Source organism: Rhinolophus sinicus, linkage group LG13 (genome assembly GCF_036562045.2).
Source record: "Rhinolophus sinicus isolate RSC01 linkage group LG13, ASM3656204v1, whole genome shotgun sequence".
Taxonomy (NCBI): Eukaryota; Metazoa; Chordata; class Mammalia; order Chiroptera; family Rhinolophidae; genus Rhinolophus; species Rhinolophus sinicus.
In genome coordinates, this window is record NC_133762.1 from 40,565,798 (window position 1) to 40,590,568 (window position 24,771).

At 43.4% G+C, this 24,771-nt stretch overlaps 1 protein-coding gene across 1 annotated transcript; it reads right to left on the reverse strand.

Annotated features, from left to right (window-relative positions):
• LOC141568036 (signal-regulatory protein beta-1-like) lies at positions 1-24,771 on the reverse strand. The gene is made up of 6 exons (XM_074317255.1): positions 24,638-24,771; positions 10,244-10,606; positions 6,929-7,249; positions 6,028-6,357; positions 2,695-2,803; positions 1-372 (listed from the first exon to the last, which is right to left on the reverse strand). Exons 1-5 carry the CDS (start codon positions 24,738-24,740, stop codon positions 2,697-2,699), a joined length of 1,224 nt encoding a protein of 407 aa, XP_074173356.1. The 5' UTR covers positions 24,741-24,771; the 3' UTR covers positions 1-372; positions 2,695-2,696.

Sequence of the window (24,771 nt, forward strand, 5' to 3'; positions counted from 1 at the left end):
TAAAAAGTAACTATACATATTTATTAATTCGAATTTGAAAGTCTTGATTGGATAATCTTGGAACTAAGTCATCTAAAAAAACAGGAAGCTGAGAGAAAGTATAAAGAAGTTCCAAGTTTGCAAGGTTTGATTGGGTGGAATTTGGTGCCTGGCTAAGTGCACTTTCTGAGAACCCCTCGCTTCTGAATATTGTCCAAATGGACCGGGTCTGCACACAGTTTCCGGCTAGGGGCAAATTTTGGTTCAGGACCCCTATTGGGATTAGTTGGAGTTCATTTGTTGGCTTTCTGTGCCTGGGTAAGCCTCTGGGAGTGGCGATCTGGCTTGGTCTTGTGGTCCCTGGGGCTCTGTGAGAAAGCCTGCTGTTATCTCCTGAAAACAAAACAAAACAAATAAACAAACAAAAACCTATTAGTGTCTTGTTTCAGCTTTAGGGTTTGGTTTCAATTACATTAGAATTTGTTCCAGTTTCCCCCATGCCAGCAAGAATGTGCCCAACTTGAAGCAAATATTGCTTTTGCTCTCTTTAAAGAGATTCTTGGATCCAGGTGCCAGCCTACAAAGGCGGGAATTTTCACCGAAAAGTTTGAGAACATTTTTAGGCATCCAGGCCACTGGAAAAACTTTCAATGTCATCACTTCACAGTGCTGCAGAACATAAATGGTATCAGTTCCTCAAATAGCAAAGCATCTAAAAGATGTATATCATACAAATTCTTCTTCCAGACCCTGAGTGGTTTCATACATTGCTCTCTCCTTTAAAGCCACCACAATCCTGTGAGGTCGCATGATTCCTATTTTATAGATGTGGAAATAGGCTCATAGTATGTTAGTGAGTTGCCCAGGTCACATATGTAGCTAGTATGTGTTTCCCAGTATCTGAACCCAGGTCTCCACCTTACAAGACCTCAGAGGGAAAGCATCTACACTCTGATTTGTCTAAAAGACCTTGAACTCGTCCATACTCAATGCCTGATAGATCACAAGATTATATGGTCTTTAACGGATCATTTTGTCCAGAGATTCCTATACTTGGACATTGTAGGTCAACAAAATTTTGAAAAATAATTTCATACTTTATTTTTCCTGGGAAAAATATTTTTAACTAGCCTGCCAGTTACTATAAATAGCATTCCACAGAAGAAAGGATATTTAAACACCATGGAAATAGAAAGGAAATAATTCATTTCTTCATTTATTCAACACATATTACCAAAGTGTTTATTTTTAAAAATCACTGAAAGTCTCAAAAAAGAATCCTTAAGGTATACAGGAACTGAAAAGATGTGCAATCAGACAATCTACTAAAGTAGGCAGGAAAAGTGAGAGTAGCTGGTATTGGAATCAAGATCCTCCTGCCTCGCCCTTTCCAATTCAACACAAACTCCAGTCCAGACTGGTACAGCCCCGAACACAGGGCTGCCTCCTGCCCAGCTCCCAGTTGAAATACATTTCAGGAATTCTCAGTTACTTGAAATTACTGTTCCTCAGCTACATATCCTTAAATAGCTACCAAAATGATATAAAAGACATATCCATTATTGAGCCAATGCCAAAATTAATGTGGCTAATTCCCCGTACAAATTGTACAGCTTGGTCATAGGATTGCTCTCTCTTCCTCTCGCTCTGAATCGATGATGAATATAAAGGTCTGATTGCACCTAATGTCACAGTCGCTTCCATGACCTTCATTCTCAGCAGGCCGTTTTTCTCTCTTATCACATTTAAGTTGTGTTTATGGGATAATGGAGCAGCTGATATTTTGGAATTGCATGTGTGTGTGTGTGTGTGTGTGTGTGTGTGTGTGTGTGTGTGTGTGTGTTTGTGTGTGTGTGTGTGTGTGTGTGATTCTGAGAGGAACATATATAAAGATCCCTCCCTGAGGGCATCAAGGACCGTGAGAAGGAGCAGCAGGAGCTGTGGGCAGCAGGTCTCCAGGGAGGAGAGGCACTTAAGGCAGAATCTGTGGAAGCTTCTGGTGGCTCTTTCTCTTAGGCTGTTACCCTTGAGAAAGGGAAGGGACAGCAGAGATTGAGGGGATACTTAGGGGAGCAATGAAAGAGCTGTGGATAACATGTCAACATTTAAAAATCTGCTCATCATTTAAGAAATGTTCCCTCTGTGTCTCTTATGTCCCCACTGTCCTACTCCTGGGACAACTGTCATGAGAGGACAGGTAGCCTGTGAGATAGGACTCTGCCACCTCAGCCTTCCTCCCCAGGTCCTGACCCCACTTCCCCATCCTTTTCACTCTGTCACACAGAAGGTCAGAGCGGGAACAGCCCTCAGAGCAGCCGATCCAGGACTTCTCAACATTACTCTAAAATGTGGATTCTTTTTGTCCAAAGGACCCAAGTGATGAAATAATCTAGAGATGGTCTCCAAGGGAACTACCTATTTAACTGCCCCTAATTCAGCTCCTCTGCCCACTTCCTCCACAGAAGCCCTATGACACTGTGGACACCTTGAAAGCCCTTGATCCGGTGAATCACTTTCAGGACCCCACACATTGCCTGGGATTTGGAAACCTCTTAGTGGGATCTCTGAGACTCCTGAGGGTATTGAGAGATGTGCATCACCTTCTCTTAACTCCCTGTGGGCCCTGACCCTGTGTGACCTGTGGGCTGGCCCCTCCTCCTGACCTTTCCCCTTCTGGGACAGCCCTTGGCCTGCCCTCCCTGCCCAACAACTTACAGTCAGGCCCTCAGCTTCCTGTGGACATAGATGGCAGAGACACCTACTGCCAGCAACAGCTTGAGGCCCAGGAGGAAAGCGATGAGGAATTGAGTAGACTTTGCTGGGCCTGGAAATAAGGGACAGGAGAAGCCATTAGAGGGGCCATTAGGGGAGACTGTTACCAGGGGCCACCATTTACCCCATTTGAGGTTACCTGGGCCCGTCAATGCTCTGAAGTTTTTGCACCTGCTCAGGGCTCAGGCTCAGGCAGAAATCGGGATAAAGAAGATGAAGCCCAGGGCTTACTTGGAACAACAGCAGAGCTGCAGAGAAGGTTGGATTCTCCACTTCAATGGGTCTGCTCGGCCTTATAGGGCCCTCATGGGGGATATGGGACCCTGAGGTGTGGGGTAGGGACCTATGGATCAAAGCTCTCGACAATCTTCAGTCCACTTGGGTGCTGAGGACAATGACAGCTACATAGATACTTATCTCCAGAATTGTCCTCTCCACACTAAAAGAAGAAACAAATAAAAACGGGAAATGCAATCACAAAGATCTTAATAAGTGAAAGAGGGAGGAAGGAGAGTCAGGGAAGGGGTTGTGATATCAGAAGCAGAGCTGAGTGATGTGGGCCCTAAGCCAAGGAGTGTGGGGGCCTCTAGGGGCTGGAAAAGACAGGAAGTTCGTTCTCCTCTAGAGGCTCCAGAAGGAACCCAGTGCAATCAACATTGTAGACTTCTGACCTCTAGAACTGTAAGGGAGTAAATTTGAGTTGTTTTAAGGCACTAAACCTCTGGTAATTTGTTACAGCAGCCTTAGGAACCTAATACAAGGAGGCAGGGACAGTTTCAAAGGACTGAGGTGATTAAAGGGACAGGCACAATTTAAAGTGCTTATCTTATGGGAGAAAGCAAGGAAGAAGGAAGAAGTGCTGTTTGGCAATTGAAGCTAAAGGAAAAAGTTATGGTGTGGGAGGGAAATTCAGAGTTCTAAAAGATAAAAAGGAATAAAAAACATTACAGGACTAGGAACATTTCTTCCATTTTCAAAATGATCCAACAAACACAAAACTCCACGAACACACCTGGATATGCTATAGTGACAGAGAAGAGGTTCATTAATGTGAAATATTGTAAAACACCCCAGTACCGAAAACATGACCAAGAAGATGTCCATCCTCACACCAGGCCCACTGGACCAGGACTGCAGTGGCCGGAGCCTCAGACATGGGCGGAGGTGAGGCATCCAGTGCAGAGGGCACACTTGGCTCCAGCAGCCAAGCTAAACCACCCAAACCATTTCCAGCCTTAGTACATAGCAAGGGTGCCAGGTCAGCCACACTGAGAGAACCAGGAAGTAGCAGCCTGGTCTGAGCCCCAGCAGGAGGCGGAGACAGAAAAGCAAACCAAAGCGAGTCCAGACAGTGGAGGTGGTGGAGACTCAGTTCTCCTGCTCTGCTGTTCAGTACAACCCTGAACACTAGCAGTGACGCCAGGTACAAGCATAAGACTCTGAGAGATGGAAGAGGATGGCAGACTGGCTGGGGACCTGGGGACTAAAGGAAAACACAGACCAGGCATCATAGCTGCTCTCTCCTAACTCCACAGGCACAGAAGGTGACCAGGTTGGCATTACAAAAGGTTGGAAAATCAGTAATCTAAGTTTGCACCTCATGAAATGAGAAAAGGGGGAACAAATCAATGCAAAAAAAAAAAAAAAGCAGAAAAAGTCTATTACAAATAGTAGAAATATGAATGAAATTGAAAACGGAGAAACGATAGAGAAAAACCAATGAAAGAAATTGAAAATTTTGAAAATATGAAGAACATTGAAAACTCTACCAAGACTGATGAATTAAAAGGGAGAAACAACACGATTCCAATATCAGAAATAAACAGCGGAGATCAGTACATACCATGAAGACATCAAAAGGAAAATGAGGGACTATTATAAACAACTCTACAGCAGACATTTGACAACATGGAGAAAACGGACAAAATTCCTCAAAACCCACCACTTACCACAATTCACTCAATTTGAAATGAGTAATGTGAATAGTCCTAAACTATTCAAAATCTTTTTCAAATCCGAAAAAGGTGATGTCATGTGAAAATTCTACCACGTTATTACAGATGTATTGAAACAAATTTTCATGCACAAAAAACAGCTATAAAAGAAATTTGGTGAAATTTGGCTATATAGTCCACTTTGATGATATTAGGGAATTACTGTCCATTTTATTAAGTTGGTAATGGTATTAGTTTGTAGAAAAACCGATGACCTTAATCATATGCCCACACAATTACGGCTGCATTTTCATTAGATGTGCATATATGACTAAGTTAGTGGACACATTTATGCACCTTCTGTATAGCTCTTATTTTCAGGGCACTGTTTGTCCTCCCCTTCCTATGTTTACTCTCCCAGCAGGCAGCGACATGGACACTAGGTGGCCTACACTGACCCAGCAGATAGGACATCACCATAGGACATGCTGGGAGAAACGTGGGCCTTTGAAAGGTCTTCTGTAGTAAAGACGCCTGGACTCCAGGCCTGATGCCCTCCAATGTTACATGGGAGAGAAATAAGACATATTTTCTTTGCACAAAAGGGTCACTATAAGTGCTTAGGACGATGCCCAGCTGAGGGGGAGCATGTCTCTAATTAGCACATATTTGCTATACACACTGGTGGTCCGTGTCCTCAGGGACTCAGACGTAGAATGATTAGTTTACCCCAATCACCTGGTGTGAGGACAAGAAGTTGTTCCCCAAGTCCCTTCTGTAAAACTCCAAGCTCACAGCGAGGTTGCATCAGGGAAAACGATCAGAGATGAACTGCAATTTTCATACAGTAAATAGGCAGGAGGCAATTGTGATTACTGTTGGTTCATTGTCATAAATCAAGGGACAAAGGAGGCCCGTGCTGTGGCCACTCATGGTCACCTGGGGGCCTGGACCAGATGGAAACGTCTAGGATGGAAAAGAGACCAGGCAGCCATGAGAAAGACCAAGGAGGAGGGCGGTGGGCAGACAGGGATGGTGATCGCAGTAACTGTAGGTGAGGAAAGCAAGACGCAGGGCGCTGTGAACACGTGATCTCCCTCCTTCCTTCTTTAATGTAAATTGATGCAATGTGTATTGATCTTTAGGAAGATCTATAAAGATAGAAACCAATTCTTACCTGTGGTGACTCTTGGAGTGTGAGATTTGGGAGGGGAGCACACTTCAAAATTCTACTTCCTAACTGTAGACTTCTAGATTATTTTATAATAAACACAAATTATTGCTCTTAAAATTAAAAAATAATGAAATGTAAAACCTGGATTAGTTGGAGTGGAGGCCTCACCAGTATTTATGTCTGACCCCTGGTACTTCTGGTGGACAGAGGCCTCCAGGGTAAGGTGTTTGGTGACCGCCGGCTGCCCATCGTGCTCCACCTGGCAGGTGAGCACCACGTCCTTCCTGTGGGCAGATAAATTCACGAGGAGCCAGCTCATCCGGGTAAAGGTTCCGTCCTTGTTCTCTGTGAGGGTCAAGTCCATTTCCATTTGGGACATGTTTCCATTCTCCAACCAGGTCAGCTGTAGGTGCCGGGGGTAGAAATTCTTCACCCAGCAGGTGACAGCCACCTGTTTCCCTTCCACAGGCTGTTGGGTAACCTCCAGGGTGGGTGGAACTGAAACAACACACAGCAGAAGCTCTGACCTCAAGGAACAGAGGGATCACAGGGGAGGGCTCCATAACTTAGCTCCTCCCCCCACAGCAAGGGGACCAACCAGGACACTGCCAGGCATACAGCAGGTGCTCAAACACTGAGGGTACTTCTTGCATATGAATGAAATCACTAAGCGCGGTGCCTGCACACAGTAGGTGCTCAAGGACTCCTAGTTCCTATTAGGGTAATATGAGTGAATTCAATAAATAAAGGCCCTGCATGCATTGGAACCTACTAACTGTGGCAAAATGAATGACATCACCAAGCACACAGTGACCTCCCTCACAGTAGGTGCTCAGTTATTAGAGTTGCTATTTGTAAAGCAATGAAAGTACCTACAGAGTAGTAGCTGTCAGGTGACAGCTGCCATTAAACAATAGTGAGTGACCAGCACACACAGGGTCCTGGTGATGGGAAGGACTGTCAGGAATTAGATTCCAGGCCATTCCAGGACTGGAGCAAAAGCAGGGGGAGGAGCAGGCTTGGAGGTTGGGGGCCAGGTGTGGGCTCGTCTGGGTGGGAGGGGATCTACCTCGGATGGTCTCAGACAAGTTGGCAGTCCCACGAAGAGGAGGGCCCCCCTGCAGGGTGACGTGGTCCACCTCACAGATCACCTGAGAGCGAATGTCCCCCGGGGCCAGGACCAGCCTGGCTGTGCTGGAGATGCTGTAGGAAGCGCTGTCTCCCTCTGGGTCCACGGTGGTCTGGGAGGCTGGGAGCTCATTCCCATCTTTGAACCATTTCAGGGTGATCTTTCGGGGGGAGAAGCCATGGGACTCACAGGTGAAGCTCACTGTCTGATTAGGCGGGGCCCTCCCCGTGGGGCCTGATACCACAGGGGGAGAGGGTTTGGCTACAAAAGGAGCATAATGAACTATAACCATGATTATATTTATCACCACTAAGGATAAGCATCTGACACTGTTTAGAAGCTTCTCACGTGTTATTTTTAATCTTTCTAATAATGTAGGGAGGGTGGTGTCCTATCCTCATCTTACAGTGGAGGACACACGTCAACCATAAGTGAGGGGCGGGGCCAACATGCAAATCCAGGCCTGCGTTCATCATCCACGGTCTTTCAGGTGATTCCCACAATCTGGGCACAGAAACAAAATTACTGATCGGTCTCACACTTTGTCTTCACTGTTCCTAGCTCTCCTGAAACCCTCACAGACCCCTGGACAGGAGCTGTGATTATCACCACTTCCCAGACGAGGAACCTGAGGACTCAGGAATCGGAGACTTGCCAAGACCACACAGTGATGGGGAAATGACCCCATTGCTCCCTGGTGTCCTGATACCATCCTGCAAGGTTGTGTGATTCTCCACATTCTGAAGGTGAGGACACTGAAGCCCAGTAATAAGAACTGAGTCACAACCTTGAAATAACACATGAGACGAGGCACTACTCTGTGCTGGGGGGTCACACAGAGTCCCTCAAATCCTTCCAGCTCTCCTTAAAAGGAGTCCATGATTATCACCATTTGACAGATGAGACAACTGAGGCTGAGAGAAATGAAGGGACAGTCTCCTCACCCCCGTTGTGTCCCAGGGGTATTTCCTGGGGCCTCACATCCTTTCACATCCATCAGCAGAGCACATGCCCCACCTACATGTGCTCCACACTCACGACCATCCTCCCTTTTCTCTCTGAGATTCTTGCCTTCAAGCCATTACAGGGAGAATAACCTCTGAGTGTCCCGGCCTGATGACCTCTTAGCAGTTAGCGGAAGATATAGGCTTCTGACAAATGACTCTGCAATATGAACGCTTTTCACGCGGGGCCACAGCAGCCTCTAGGAAACCCCTCCCCCTCCTCATCCTCAGCCTGCAGAGTCAGGAACTCGCATGCAGGCTGTTGCTGGGGTGGCAGGGGCTCCTCTCTGCTCTATCCAGGCCACTGTCCCCAGGCTGCTCCTGCAGGCTGCTCAGTGAAGGAAAACACCATGAAAGTGGGGGAAAAAGACTACTGAATGCTTAAAATTTTTGTATTAAAGTATAGTTGTCATTAAATATACTATTAGGTGTAAAAAATAGTGATTAGAGATTTATACGTACGTTATGATCACCATGTTATCTAGTGACCCTGTAACCGTGCAAACTTATGATATTTCTGACTGTATTCCCCATGTTGCACACAATATCTCTGATTTATTTGTTTTATAACTGGAATACTGTACCTCTTTTCTCATTCACCATTTACCTCCATTCCCCGACAACACTACCTCTCTGGCAACCATCAATTTTTCTGTATCTATGAGTCTGTTTTTGTTTTGTTTTGTTTAGATTCCATATATAAGTGAAATCATATGGTTATTTCTCTTTCTCTGTCTGACCTATTCCACCTAGCATAATACCCTCTAGGTCCATCCATGTTGTCACAAATGACAAGACTAAATGCTTGGGCTTCAGTCTTGGCTCCCAGACCTGCTCACTAGTAATGTCCCCTCTCCCAGCCTTAGTGTCTCATGTGTATAAAGGAGCAACAGATGCCCTCAGAGCACTGGTTATGGGAGTAAATGCCATGAGGAAGATACAGAATCTGGCAAACTGCTGTTCCCTGCACCTTCTGCTTCCCTACTTTCTCATCCAGGGCATCGTCTGGGTAACTTGGGGAAAAGAATGAACACTCAGGAGGCAGCAGATCTGAGTGGTGATGGAGCAACTTACTACTACCTGTGACTACCTGGCCAAGGGATGCACCATTAGGAAGTCTTGTGATGCCTGTAAGTTCAAGACAAAGTCACCTTCCCGGGCTATGTCCAGGGATGCTGGAGAGACTGCATTGCTATCACATCTAGGACAGATATGTGGTTATATGCTCACAAATTGAAGTCCATGTCCCCTGTAACCTAGCAGTGCCACTTTGACTGGCCTCTCCCTCATGATTAGGGTGACACATGGACACAGTTATCCCTTATAGCACCGTTTTAATAACTGAAAGTTGGGAGTAACTTACATCCATCAGGAGACACTATAAATGACGATGCTGTCTCCATTCGCTGGAGTGTTAGCAGCTGTTGAGCAATGTGCAGCTCTAGGTGCTAATATGGACCCTTGATTTGGGGCGATGTGGCTGATGGTTGGACAGGTCCCCAATCACCTCAGGCCTTAGGGTCTCAATATGACGGTATCTGAACCTTTGGGCAACCAATGAAAAGAAAGAGCTTGCATCTTAGTTAAATGCTTCAGTATACTGAGCTTTATATTCTATGCCTATTATGTGCCAGGATTTTCTAGAGAGAGAGTCCAGAGCCGGGACAAGAAGGAGCCAGCCTAGAATCAGATCAGACTCTGGAACAATTTCCTCATGTCCTGGCCCTGTGACCTTGGGCAAGGCCCCTGTCACCTCTTGGCCTCAGCTCACAACTGTGTATAGCGAGTAGGTTAGGCTGGTGTAAAGGTCCTTCGAGTGCTGACATTCCAGGATTCAGGATCCTGGGCCCCTGGTAGAAAACCTCATTAAGCATGTTTGCTGCCTCAGTGGGGTGACCCCTAAGTCACCCACATGGGGACCTCCTCCCTGGGTGAGGGACATTCTAAGTCAACCCAGCCATGCTCAGAGCCTTCACTGACTAGGTGAGTTGGTGCCTGAACAATAGGAAGGTTTTCTGGAAATACGTACAGTGACGACACAAACTCTGGGCATCTCCTCCAACCGGGCTGTCAGAGTAAACACTGAGTCTGTGCCTTTTAAGAATTTTTTCTCAGTGTGATCATTCTGAAGTTGAAATAAAGAAACATGTTCTCCTTTGCACCTTATTCTTCGTTGTTGCTCAAATAATGGACATCATTCTTATTAACTTGTCACCCAACAGGGGACAAAGGAGGCTAACACTGTACTCACCACTCACAGTGAGCTGAGTGCCTGGTCCAGACTTAAACAGCATTTTTAGAAATAATTGCCTCTGGAACGTCACACAGTAGTAGGTACCGGCGTCTGCGGGGGTGATGTCACTGATGCGGATGGAATAGTCCATGTTGTTTCTCCTTGTGGCGTCTGCAACACTTGTTACTCTAGGAAAGAAGCTTCCCTCATTTCCTTTGAAACTGTAGATTAGCTCCCGGCCTGGCCCTGTCCCCCTGAACCACTGGATGGGCCCCACCGGGAGCAGGGAGGTCACAGTGCAGGGCAGAGTGGCCGTCTCTCCAGCTGCGACAAACACTGACGTCTCAGGCTGCATCACCTGCAGCTCCTCACCTGCCCCTCCTGGAGGGAAACACAGCAGTGATTTATTCATCCTTATGTGATCCTGTAGGTTTTGTCAAGTGATTATCAACAACAGGTTTCACTGACTGAGCCCACTCTGTGAATGGGCCTTGAACTCATTACACTGCGTGTGTCATCTTGAGGAACACTTACAATGAGACAGTAAACAAAACTCTGTAACAAATGAGGAAACTGAGGCACAGTGAGGTTAAATGATTTGGCAGAGAGTGGGTGTGAGTGCTCAGTCCTGTCTGGAAGTGTCACGCTTCCCCAAATTTTTCTGGCTCTGCAGCTGCTGACATTACTGAGAGTAGCACTGCTGGACCTTTGCACACGATGAGACTACTTTAGACCACTGAGCTATGAGCAGAGGTGATGAATGTATTTTGTGGGATATGCGTGTAACTGCAAGAACATCTATGGATCAACTTTCCTCTTCCACAAAGTTCCACATGTTATGAAAATGTCTGCCCATCAGCCTGGGAACTTGAGTGACAGTGATGTGCAGAGTCCCCACCAAACACTGAACTTGTGTAAATAAGAAGTGAAACATCATTTCAATGTCTTGAGATTCTTTTCCCTCCGGAGCATAATCATGTTATATTAGTTTCCTAAGGCTGCTTTAAAAAAATACCAAAATCCTAATGGTTTAAAACAACAGAAATTTATTATCTCGTAGTTCTGGTGTTCCTGGGCTAAAATCCGTGTCATCAAGCTGCATTACTTTTGCGTTCTCTGTTCCTTGCCTTCCAAATTTTACAGGCTGCCCACATGCATTTTCTTATGGTTCCCATCTTCCTATCACTCCAACGTCTTGTTTCCATTGTCACTTTTCCTTCTCTAAATTTGACTTTTTACCTCCTTTTTAATAGGGACTCTTATAAATATATAGTGTCAACCCGATCATCTAGGATAATCTTTCCATATCAAGAATCCTAACCTAATTGCTTCTGTAAAATCTGTTTTGCTATATAAAGCAAAATATTCATAGTCTCTGGGTGGTAGGACATGGACCTCTTTTGTGGGGGGACTATTGTTCTGTTTACCACACACATCTCTCTTGACTGTTACAGAAACCAGTTTTTACAACTAAAAACCTATGTATGTCACACAGTATGAATGGCAAGGAAACTTAGTTGAATTAGAAGAAGAACCATGTTTGCAGTGCACTGGGGAAACAGTTTGCAAATAAAAGTAGAAATCAATTAAGAAGTTACATGACATATTCACAAATACAAAGAAATCAAACAACATAATTAAAATGATCACTAGTCAAAGAATAAATCACAGGAGTGTTTAGAGAATACCTTGAAGCTACTGAGAATGAAAACAGAATTACCAAATCCTATGATGCAACAAAAGCAGGGATAGAGGTAACTTTACGACTATAAATGCAGACATTTAAAAGGGAAATGATCAGAAATCAATATACCTTTAGAAATTAAAAAGAGAAGAGAAAATATTAATCCAATATTTAAGATAGCTGAAGGAAGGAAATAAGAAAAACTAGTGCAGAGATAAAGAAATTATGAATAGTGAAACAACAGAAAAAGTCAACAAAATTATGAGAGAATCTTCAAGTACAGAATACAATTCACAATACTTTAGTTAGATTGACTCAGAAAAAAAAGAGAAGACACAAGTAAATAAAATCAGAAAAATACAGGACATTTATAACAACTTTACAGAAATAAGAATAATTATAATAGAGCACTACGAAGAATTGTACACCAATAAATTTGATAACCCAAAGAAAATGGACAAATTCCTAGAAACACAGGTCTTACCAAGACTGAATTATGAAAAAGTAGAAAATTTGAATAGACCTATTACCAATAAGAAGATTAAATCAGTAATCAAAAATCTTCCAACAAAAGAAAGCCCAAGATCATTTGGCTTCACTGGTGAATTTTACCAATCATTGAAAGAAAAACTAACACTAATCCTCTACAAACTCTTCCAAAAAATTCAAAAGAAAGAAAGACTTCTTTACTTATTTAGAGTCATTCTGAGACTAATTCTCAGGGCAGCATTATCTTGATAACAATGGCGAGCAAAAGAAATATAAGAAAACTACAGACCAATATGTCTTATGAAAACTGATGCAACAAACCTCAACAAAACATTAGCAAACCGAATCCAACAGCATATTAAAGGAATTATACATCACAATCAACTGGGATTAATTCCTGGAGATAAAGATGGTTCAACATATGAAAACCTAACAATACCATGTATCACATTAATAGAATGAAGGGCAAAAGAACCACGTGATCATCTCATTTGCTTCAGAAAAGCATTTGACAAAACTCAACATTTTTCATGACAGAAATTACCAATAAACTAGGAATAAATGGAAACTTCTGCAAAATGATAAAATATTATATATGAAAACTTATCGCTAATATCATCCTGCATGGTGAAAATCTGAACGCTTTTCCTTTAATATCAAAACAAGACAGGGGTGTCCACTTTACCGCTGATATTCAACACAATAATGAAAGTTCCAGAAGGAGCAATTAGATAAGGAAAGTAAATAAAAGACATTCAAATTGGACAGAAACAAATAAAACTATCTCTGTGTGCCCATGACATGACTTTATATGTAGCAACCCTCTAGTTTCCACACTCACTCACACATGTACACACAGAATACTCTGTTAGAACTAATACATGATATCAGAAATCTTGTGGGATACAAATCAACACACAAAACTCAGTTGTTTTTCTATACACTTGTGATGAATAATCTAAAAGGAAATTAAGCAAATAATTCCCTTTACAACAACATCAAAAAGTATCAAATGCATAGGAGTAAATTTTATCATTGATATGGAAGAGGCATACACTGAAAGGTGCAAAACATTGCTGAAAGAAATTTAAAAAGACATATATAAATGGAAAAACATTTTGTGTTCATGAATTAGAAGACTTAATATTGTTTAAATGTCAATAGCACCTAAAGCATTTAACAAATTCAATAAAATCCCTGTCAAAACCTCAATGGCATTTTCTACAGAAATGGAAAAGCCTATTTCAAAATTCATGTGACATTCCAAAGGGCCCCACATAACAAAAATATCTTGAAAGACAATGTAGTTGGGCGACTCATATTTCCTGATTTAAAAAGTTATGGAAAACTACAGTAATCAAAATATTGTGGTACTTGCATTAAAACAGATATACAGACCAACGGATTAGAATAGAGAGCCTGGAAATAAACCCTCACATATATGGTGAAATGATTTTCAACATGGGGGCCAAGACCATTCAATGGGGAAAGGACAATGTTTCAACACATGATGCTGGAATAACATCATCAAAACAATGAAGCTGAACTCTAATCTTACATCACATACAAAGATGAACTTAGCATAGAACAGAAACCTAAATATAAGTGCTAAAACTATAAAATTTTAGGAAAAAAAACCCAGGTGAAACTTTAAATGACTTTGGATTTGGTGTTGATTTCTTGGATATGACATCAAAAGCACAGGTGACAAAAAAAAAAATACATAGAGTGGATTTTACATAAACTGAAAGCTTTATATAAAGCTTTTTTCAGAATACTATCAAGAGTGTGAACAGACAGCTCACAAAATAGGAGAAAATATTTCCAAAGCATGTACTCCTAAGGGATTAATATTCAAAACACATAAAGAACTCCTACAATTCAACAAAAAAACCTAACAACCCAATAAAAATGGACAGAGGACTTGAATAGACATTCCTCCAAAGACGATATACAAATGGTCAGTAAGCACCTGAAAAGATGCTCAGCATCACTAGTCATTAGGAAAATGTAAATAGAAAACACAATGAGATAAACTGCATATTCCTTAGGAGGACTATGATCCAAAACAAAATTAAAATAAAACCAGAAATAAGTGTTGACAAAGATGTGAAGAAATTGATACCCTTGTGCATTGCTCGTAAAAATATAAAAATTGTGCAGCCACTGTGGAAAACAGTGGTGGTTTCTTAAAAAGTTAAACATACCATGTATTTAACGATTCCACTCTTAGGTGTATTATTCCCCCAAAGCAAAGCAGCTACTCAAACAGACACTTTGCACATCAGTGATCATAGCAGCTGTATTAACAACAGCCAATAGTAGTAGCAACAACCCCAATATCCACCAACAAAATGTGCTGCATATGTACACACAGTGGAATATTATGCAGCCTGAAAAAGCAATGACATCCTAATAGGTCCTATAACATGGATAAGCCTTGAAAATATTATGCTAAGTGAAAACTTCCAGATAGAAATGGACAAATGTGAGTTCCCTTATATGAAGAACCTAGAAAAAGCAAATTCATAGACACAAAAGAATAGCCGTTAGCAGGTGCTGGGGTCGCGGGAGGGAAAATGGGGATTTATATTTCAATGGGTACACAGTTTCTGCCTAGCACGTAGAAAAAGTTCTGGGAATATTTAGTGATGATAATTTCAAAACATTATGTGCAAACTTAACGCCACTGAATTTTATTCTTAAAAGTGGTTAAATAGTAAATTTTATGTTATGACTATTTTACCACAGACACACATACACACACACACACACACACACACACAGAGTGTGTATTAAAACAAGTATATCACTCCATATAGAGTCTTTGAATTGGACTAAATGACTAAAGGAAAAAGATAAACTTTGTGTCTGTAGATTGGAGAACCTGCACTGGAATTGGGACATAGAACACTGAAGGAAGCAAGCAAGGAAACAGCAGATGTGAAACTGGGGTTTCCAAAACAATTGTGGGTGAGTCTCCATGTTTGGACAATGAGTTATTAGTTGAATGGACATGAGTTCACCTTTGGACCAATTATCTAACTTTAGGTGCAAAATTATCCAGTTCGATTTCATTGCCTCAGTGACTAGCCAGTTTCTGGAAACACAGAGAAATACAAAAACTTTGCTTCTGATTTGAAATGTCCTAAATAACAGGCAATAGTTCTGGTGGCAGGGATATAAATCAGAGGAGGATGCAGCTGTGACAACACAAATCCTGTGCTCTTTTCTATTTTTCAGTTTCTCCTCAGGGAGACAAATTGTGGGTCACGTTGGCAGAGTGTGAGCTAGGAGACCTACCCATTTAGCACCATTTGTGACCAACATGCCTCCTAAGGAGGCCACATGCTGTCACAGGGCAGGTCCTTTGGTGCCAAGACCATCAGGTGGTTTGTTTTCTAAACTGAAGTAGAAGATTGGAGACGGGGAAGCTGAACTCCTAGGACAAAAATGTGAAGATATGTGAATGAATTTTGGAGAGAGAATAGGAAGGAATCGAGAAGGAAGAGAGAAGAGGGATCGGAGGGTTGAGAGAAGCTGGGAATGGCAAAAGCTCTGCCACCTGTGCACCATAATTCTCATATTGACATCGGTGGCCCAGTGCTTTCCCCTGAACCCTGAATTTGCATGGCCAACTGTCCACTCACATTTTCCTTGAATGGAAATCAGTATCTCACAGTTCACATGTACAAAACTGAATTCCTGAATTGCCCCACAGCCCTCTGTATCTCAGCTCAGCCACCTTTATTCCTCCAGGTGCTCAGGTCCCAAACACCTGGGGTCTTGCTTTCTTGCCCCAATCCTCTGCATCACAAAATCCTTTTGCCTCCCCTTCAGCTGCATCCAAAATCTACATCTTTCCCCTCTCTCTGCTGCTCACCTGCGGCAAGGCACTTTTTGCCGTTTGGATGAATGCATTGACCTGTTAATGCAGAGCTTGCTTCTCTCCATGTCCTGTGGTAGTTAGTTCTCAACTGAATGCAGAAATAATTTAACACTCCTGTCAGCTCATGTCATGTCTTCGTTTGAAACCTTGCAATGGCAACCTTTTCACTCAGAACAAAAGCTTAAATCCCTGAACACAGCAGGAAGATTCTAGTCTCAGGACCTTTGCACATACTACTCACTGCCAGGAAGGCTCTTCCCCCAGGTAAACACATCACTCACTTCCAACCTTCTTTTAATCTTGGCTCAAACCTCCCTTCTCAGTTTTGCTCGCCCAGACTTCTCTATTCAAAATACACCCCACCTTACAGATTCCCCTAATTTTCTTATCCAGCAATACTTTAACTTTTTTATTAACACTCATCACTTTCCAATATACTATATTTCTTATTTATGATGTCTATTGTTGGAAATAAACTTAATGTGAGTTAGGTGCCCCTCTGTGCCTTCCACTTGTTGCGTCAGGGGAACCCTCTGTCCGAGTGGCACCCAGACATTGACTGCCCAGTCAGCAGGAGTAAACTCAGGGAGGCCTCGCCAGCCCCCCTGGTTGAACAATAGCTGACCCGCCAGTGGAACGCACGAATAGGATCACGTAGGTTGCCCTGTGGCCACAGTCACCTCATGTACATTGTGAAACTGCTGGAATCATGTCCCCTGCCGTCTACCCTAGATAATTACCCTGAAACTTGTGATTCATTGTCCCCATGCTTGCTGATTGTAACCGCTATGGCCTAGCATTCTTCCCTGACTGGTAATCTATTGGGAAAATCCCTATATAATTAGTGTCCTGGGGGAGCCCTAGTCGGAACTCTCCGACGGGGACGCTCGCTGGACACACCTGAAGCCAAGACGCTGTCTTGGTTCCCCAGCGCCTTGGAAACACTCTTCAGGTGGTGAGAACTCACTGTTGCTCTTTGTCTTACTTTGCTTTATTCTGTCTATCTTACTTATTGCCTCACTTAATAAATAGTGTTTTGCTGCCTCAACTCCATATCAGCGTGCATGGTGAATGCGTATTCGACACCCAAATTCTGTGGCCACTTAAAACATAGCCCCTTGCTGCTACATTTTGGCGCTGTGAGCATGATACGCAACCACCATGCCATTTGGGAGGAAAGGAGATCCTGAGGCTCCCGTGCCCCTTGTGCCGGGTTGGGAAGAACTCCTGTATTCCCAGCTGGCCCAGGACTGGGCTCGGGGCTCTGGCCTCGCTGAAAACTGGGATACATGGGTCGCTAATGCTGAGCCTCTGCAGTTGCTGACGTGCCTGCAGGCTGTCAGCACTGCAGAAAAGAAGTCAGTTGCTTGCCGCGGTTGGTCAATTCTAACTGCCTACCGAAAGATGCAAGAAAACAAGGAAAGCCTGCTTAAGGAAAAATTGGAAATGGAAAAGGAAATTTGTGACCAACAAAGTCGTTTGTCCATGTTACAATGTCAGAATTAATTATATTTTGGCTGATCAGGCTGGAAATTACCAGACTATTGCTGAGACTGCAGCTGTTAGAGTTGCAAAATATAAATATAAAAAAAGATGAGGAAAGGTAAATCTAAGAAGGTGTATGCTGTTATAGCCTCTGCGAAGGCAGATTGGGCTCCCGATACGTGGGATGGGGATATTTGGGACGATACAGATGATGATCAGGAGGATTGGGATGAACTAGAGGAGGAGGCTTAACGGGGAGATGAGGGAAAACCTCCGTTTGGTGCTCGTCCTGTTGTGCCCCGATGGAAGAGAGGGATATGGCTACGGGCAACGTAGCAGGAAAAAGAACTATTGGAGATTTTACCCAACAAGCGATTAATGACATATTATCGAGATTCACCCAAAGGCCAGGTGAAGCCTTAATCACCTGGATGATCTGAATAGTGGATCAAGGGGCTGGAGGAATAATGTTAGATGTCACTGATCACTTGAAATTTATATCTGTAACCTCCAACCCACATGTGCAGGAAGCTCTTAGGGAATATCACACTCAGGATCAGGGAGGACAGACTAATCTGATAGCTCTTGCAGCACAGCACTGTAAACAGCAATATCCAACTGACACTTCATCGCCCTCTAGTGACCGTCCGTGATATAGGCTTCGAGACGGTATTATGAAATTAAAAGAATGCATGGAAACTGCTATAATGGTTGGAGAGGCGGATGCATACTTTGAGACGCGCGTGGGGCAGTCCCTCATCATAATGTGTTGGTGTGCACCACTCCGCCTGCTTACAGGAACTTGATGATGACTTTTCTCCTGAGTGAAACCGGGAATACACTGGGAGCAGTCCTAGATAAGATGAGCCAGTTAGGGGATATGGGGGATTGGAGAGAGAGCGCACATCCTTCCAAAGGGCAATCCCCAAATCCCAGCAAGTTCTCTAGAAGAGACATGTTTCAGGCCTTGTTAAAGGCTGGAGCAAAAAGAGAGGAAGTAGATGGGATTCCAACTTCAGATATGTGGAAGCTATAAAAGGAAAAGGTAAAGCACGCAAGAAAGGCAGACATCAGAAAGGGGAACAGAGAGAGAGCGAGAGATAAAAGAACCGGAGCTTATGGGATCTAGTGCTCGGCCACCTCCACGTCAGGGTTTATACCCTGATTTTAACCCTTTTCTCCAGGCTGCCCCATAGGGATCAGGCCAAACTCCGGTGTCAATTAACATTGTCAGAAGATATTCGCCCACATATTGATTTGACTATTTATCGGAAAAATGGGTCCCATACTGTAGCTACAGCTTTAATTGACACCAGAGCGGAGGCCTCTTTAGTTTATGGGAATCCACAGAAATTTAAAGGCCGCCCTTGACTACAACTGGCATTGAGGGCGCGAAATTTCAGCTAAACAAGTTACTCTTAACATAAAGATTGGGCAGTTTCCCAAAAGAGAATATTCTGTAGTAATAGTTCCCATTAAGGAATACATAATTGGGACAGACATTCTTAGAGGGATGTCCCTAAATTTAGAAGATGGAAAATATCCATTTGCAGTACGAGCTTTCAAAATTCTGTTTGTTACAGTGGGGCACCTACATATGACTCCAGTTGAATTACCTGAGCCTATTGAAATTGTGACATTGAAACAATATCGGATTCCTGGAGGACACCAAGAAATTACGGATACAATACAAGATTATGTAAAAACTGGAGTCTTGGTGCCCACCACCTCTCCTTGGAATAGTCCAGTCTGGCCAGGAAAAAAGACAGATGGGTCCTGGCGTATGGCTGTAAATTATAGGGGAGTAAATAAAGTCACTCTGCCTTTATATACTGCCGGACCCGATACTATTACTTTAATTGATCGTGTCCAAAAATTTCCAGGCAACTGGTATGCTGTTGTTGACTTGGTTAGTGCATTCTTTACAATTCCAATTGATAGCAGGTTTTGGCCTCAGTTTGCCTTTATGTGGAATGGGAGACAATATGCATTCACTGGCAAAATGTGCATTTTGCTGATCCATTACCAAACTGGACACCTAGGGCCACAAGCTATGTACAGGTGGGCACAGCAGTGGGGAATTCATGTTCCCCACTCAATATTAAAGGAAATTAATAATCAACTTGAAATTTGTCAAATGGATCAACAATGGTTCAGTCTAGAAATTGTAACAGGGGAATAGGCCAGAGGCCATATGCCTGCTCAAATCTGACAAAGTGATTATATTGGCTCATTACCAAAGAGTAGAGGATGCCAGTATATTTGCACCTGTGTTGACACATATTCTGGAGTATTAGTGACCATTCCTTTTGCTCGGGCCACTCAAAAGAATACTTGCAAATTATTAGAAGTAATAATTTTACTCTATGGAATTCCAACCTAAGTCCAGAGTGATAATGGATCCCACTTTAAAGGTAAGGAGGTACAGACATTTTGCCACCAACATGGCATAGAATGGTTGTAACACATCCCTTATTATCCACAAGCATCAGGCTTAATTGAGAGAAGGAATGGCTTACTAAAAGAGAAATTAAGGAAACTGGGACAAAATTCTTATCAACATTGGAAAGATCATTTACCTACGGCCTATGACAGTTAAACAACAGGCCTCTAGGGGATACTACTCCCCTCGGCTGTATGTTAACTCCTAACCTACAGATTAGAAAAACATCTGAACGAAGTTTACAGTGGTGGGCCATAGATGAACGTGCCAACCCCCATATTTGGGAACCCTAGAGTCAGCAGGCAATGATCTAAGGACTCTGGAAGCAGTTGATATACCGCCTGGGCAGATTGTCACCATCCCCACAGGACTGGGGACTGAGATTCCCACCAGTCATTTCAGCTGGATTGCACCTCGATCCAGCCTGGCAGTGAAAGGACTGCACATAATGGCTGGAATAATTGATGCAGATTATGTTGGTGAAATTCAAGTATTACTGCATGTTACATCTGAAGCCATCACCCTCAATGCACAAGACCGCATTGCACAATTATAGTCCCCTATCTGAAGGGGCAATGGCGTCAGTTAGATGCCCCTCCTCCTGTAACAACCCAAAACAGGAGGATTCGGCTCCTCTGAGCTAAAGGGAGAGACAAGAGTGTGGGTCAAGCCCACCCCTACTGCCGCTCCTCTTAAGGCCCAAGTGGTTGCCACAGGAAGTAATACCTTAGCAGTAATGCTTCCTGGTCAAGAAAAAATTGAACTTCTGCCCTCTAATCAAATGTTTCTTCGGGAAGGAACAGTGGTCTTGGAATTGGACGGCCCTAGCCTTGCTGATTCTGACTTGGACGGCACCAGCGGACTCCAGACCCATCTCCTTCCAACGTGATGAGAACATCTGGATCTACCTGGCCAAGACTGTAATGAATGTTTCGCATTTCTGCTTGACTGAAGGGACCTACGTTGAACAAACTTTACCTTCTTGTTTGATAGGAGTGTGCCTCCCCAACTGGACTCAAGCTATAAATCTGACCAAGGGTCCTTTACTGAGAGAAAAATGTATTGATGTAAATCAACTAGGCCATCCTTACCCCTACAAGACACTTGATAGGTTTTCTATCCAGGTTCAAAATGTAACTTCACCTTGTGATTGTGTTTTCTTTACCAAAGATTTTAAATGAATTAAGGCTATATCTCATTTTGATTGCAATATTATTGTTATGGTAGCCAAGTAATTTCTTACATAAAATTACATTCTGGATGGTTTTTAATCTGTGGCAGGATGGCCTATTCTTATATACCTGCTAACATCACTGGTAGGCCCTGTACAGTAGGGTGATTTACTGTACTCATGCCTCAAATGAGTCACATAAATATGACGACCCCTGTAATTAGAGAAAGGCAAAGCCTACCCCCAAACTGTGTATCTGATCTGTCCTTATTTAGCCCCACAGAATATGTTTCCCTTAGTTTGTTTGTTCTCCCAGCCATGTCCATTGCTTTAAATGTTGAGATAAGTCATTTAGCATGTAGCATGGCTAAGGCCATTAATGCTACCTCTAAAGCTATATCAAAAATTAAGTAAAGTTCAGAAAGCAGTATTGCAGAAAAGGGCTGCTATTGATTATCCCCTGCTGCGACATAATCATAGATGTAAAGAGTTTAAGGGAATGTGCTGTTTTAATCCATCTGATAACTCCCGACTAACTGAAGAATTACCTCAAGGACATGCATGTTTTGTCTGAACGAATTACACAGAGAGAGAGCTTCTTTGGCCTGGATTTATCTGCTATTACAAATTGGATCAGGTCTCGGTGGCCAAATTTTAAAGAGTGGATATATTTGATTATTGCTTTCATTGCTACTGTGTTATGCACCTGCTGCTGTATTCAGTTATGCCCATTGTGTCCTCAAGCATGGACTTTATGCTATTCTCACCGCCGACAGCCATAAGAAACATACCCCAAGCAGAAGTCCCAAAGGGTCAAGGGCTGAATGTAAAGTAAATATAATGTGAGTTAGGTGCCCCTCTGTGCCTTCCACTTGGTGTCAGGGGAACCCTCTGTCCGAGTGGCACCCGGACATTGACTGCCCAGTCAGCAGGAGTAAACTCGGGGAGGCCTCGCCAGCCCCCTGGTTGAACAATAGCTGACCCGCCAGTGGAACGCACGAATAGGATCACGTAGGTTGCCCTGTGGCCACAGTCACCTCATGTACATTGTGAAACGGCTGGAATCATGTCCCCTGCCGTCTACCCTAGATAATTACCCTGAAACTTGTGATTCATTGTCCCCATGCTTGCTGATTGTAGTCACTATGGCCTAGCATTCTTCCCTGACTGGTAATCTATTGGGAAAATCCCTATATAATTAGTGTCCTGGGGGAGCCCTAGTCGGAACTCTCCGACGGGGACGCTCGCTGGACACACCTGAAGCCAAGACGCTGTCTCGGTTCCCCAGCGCCTTGGAAACACTCTTCCGGTGGTGAGAACTCACTGTTGCTCTTTGTCTTACTTTGCTTTATTCTGTCTATCTTACTTATTGCCTCACTTAATAAATAGTGTTTTGCTGCCTCAACTCCATATCAGCGTGCATGGTGAATGCGTATTCGACACCCAAATTCTGTGGCCACTTAAAACGTAGCCCCTTGCTGCTATAATTGTTTACTCTCAATTCCCCTGTAGACATGGGTTCCCTGAGGGCAGCTACTTTGTCTGTTTTATTCACTGATGCACCCCAAGTTCCTTTGACTGTTCCTAGCACATGGTTTGTATCCAGTATGTATTTGTATGTTGTGTGCCTTGCCCAGTGCGACACCTCCCTGAGACCCAAAGTCTATTTCAGGTGGGAAAAGCTATGGAAATTACCTCAGAAACTGAGTTTCTCATGGAGAGGACTTGATGAGAAGTGAAAGCATCTTGTGCATATTCAGGAAGCAGGAGAACCCAGGAGAAGAAAACCACAAACTTTCTTCCCCACACCCACCCTTCCCACACTCACTGACAGAAGCGGCAAAAATCTCATGGGATGCAAGTGGGCCACAGGCATTTAAGAAGAGTAAGGGTTAAACCCGTGAGCTCCAGAATCAGACTCTCTGCATTTAAATCATACCTCTACCATTTATAATTGAGTGACCTTGAAACTCTGTGTGCTTTTGTTTTCTTATCTGTAGGTAAGGATGAGAAGTGTATGTACCTTGGATATAACGGTCACATGAGATAATAGCCCTGGGCAGTTCCAACAGTATCTGCACATGGTGAGTATTCCAGAAATGAAACATTATTGCTCAATAGATTTCTCGAGCCTTCAGCTGATATTAGATGATACAGGTACCAATACACATATAAATATGGATCTGGATATAATTACAGGTACAGCTCATACATGCAGGAATCTCGGTATCTTTGATCTCCTTCCTTCTTAAATCCTCATCCCATCCCTCATGGAAGAAGGACTCCAAGATAGTAATGCACAAAAGTTCTGCTCATTTTACCAACAGAGAACGATGTTTTTTTAAAGAGATCGGAGGAGGATATCTGATAAGTTTGGACAAGTAGAAAGGAGGGAGGGAGGCTGAGAGACAGAGAAACCAAACATCTGTCCATGTGCATTTCATGAAGACTGAAAATTGATTTGAAGAGACAATAAGGAAAGCCTTTTCAGAATCTTGTGCGCATATGTATGTGTACATTCCTCACACTCACTCATACACGTACACACATAGATATATGCATTCACATGTATATATGTATAAAAGTGTGGCCTAGCCTGCTAACATGCTATTCTGCAGGTTGTTTTGAGGATTAAGTGAAAATACAATACATATGAGAAGCTTAGTAAAATTTTGCTCATAGGACCACCCCAACACATCATAACAAAAGTGTGTGAGTAACACAGCAGATTTGAATTCTCCTGATATCACAGGGCTATGGTGGATGATAACTATTCTGTTCGCTTCTCAGTGTTGTCTGATTTTTGTGCAATCAGCCTCCACTGAGAAGCTGAGCAGCATAACATGGTTAAAAGAACAAACTCTGGAGCTGGTTGGACCAAACTGAATCCTGGCTGAACCACTCACTGCCTTACACAGGTGACATTGGGCAAATTCCTCTCTCTGCCTCATTTTCTTCATCTACAAATTAGGGAAACAGTCATAGTTCTCACACAGGGATGTTGTGAGGATTAGACAAGTTAATACACACAGAGCTGTCGCCGTTCTGCTTTGAAGCATCATCTGTTTTCATTCCTCTGATCCCAGATAAAATGCTGAGACCCCTGATTTCATGCTCAGATAATGCCCAGTCCTTAGCCTTCTGTGGCAACACTGGGTGACACACTGTGTTTTCCTGAGGCCCTAAAAGTCGAGGGGCAGCAGGAGGACCGGGGGGGTAGGAGAGGGGTTTATACCCCAAGGCGTGCTCACCTGTGAGTCCCAGCAGTAGAGTCAGCAGCAGACAAGGAGGGGGCTGGGGCCAGGAGGCAGGGACGGTCATCCTGGAGGCCTGAGGAGCCTGCTCTGTCCACATGTGAGCTGGGAGAACCTGGATCTCTGCTCTG

What these genes read in the sequence shown, in the direction of transcription:
- LOC141568036 (XM_074317255.1), bottom strand. Translation starts at nt 24,740, where the DNA reads ATGTGGACAGAGCAGGCTCCTCAGGCCTCCAGGATGACCGTCCCTGCC. An exon ending in TCTACTGCTGGGACTCACAG is followed by an intron (nt 10,607 to 24,637) that starts GTGAGCACGCCT and finishes GTTTCCCTCCAG; the next exon opens with GAGGGGCAGGTGAGGAGCTG. An exon ending in CACTCAGCTCACTGTGAGTG is followed by an intron (nt 7,250 to 10,243) that starts GTGAGTACAGTG and finishes CTCCTTTTGTAG; the next exon opens with CCAAACCCTCTCCCCCTGTG.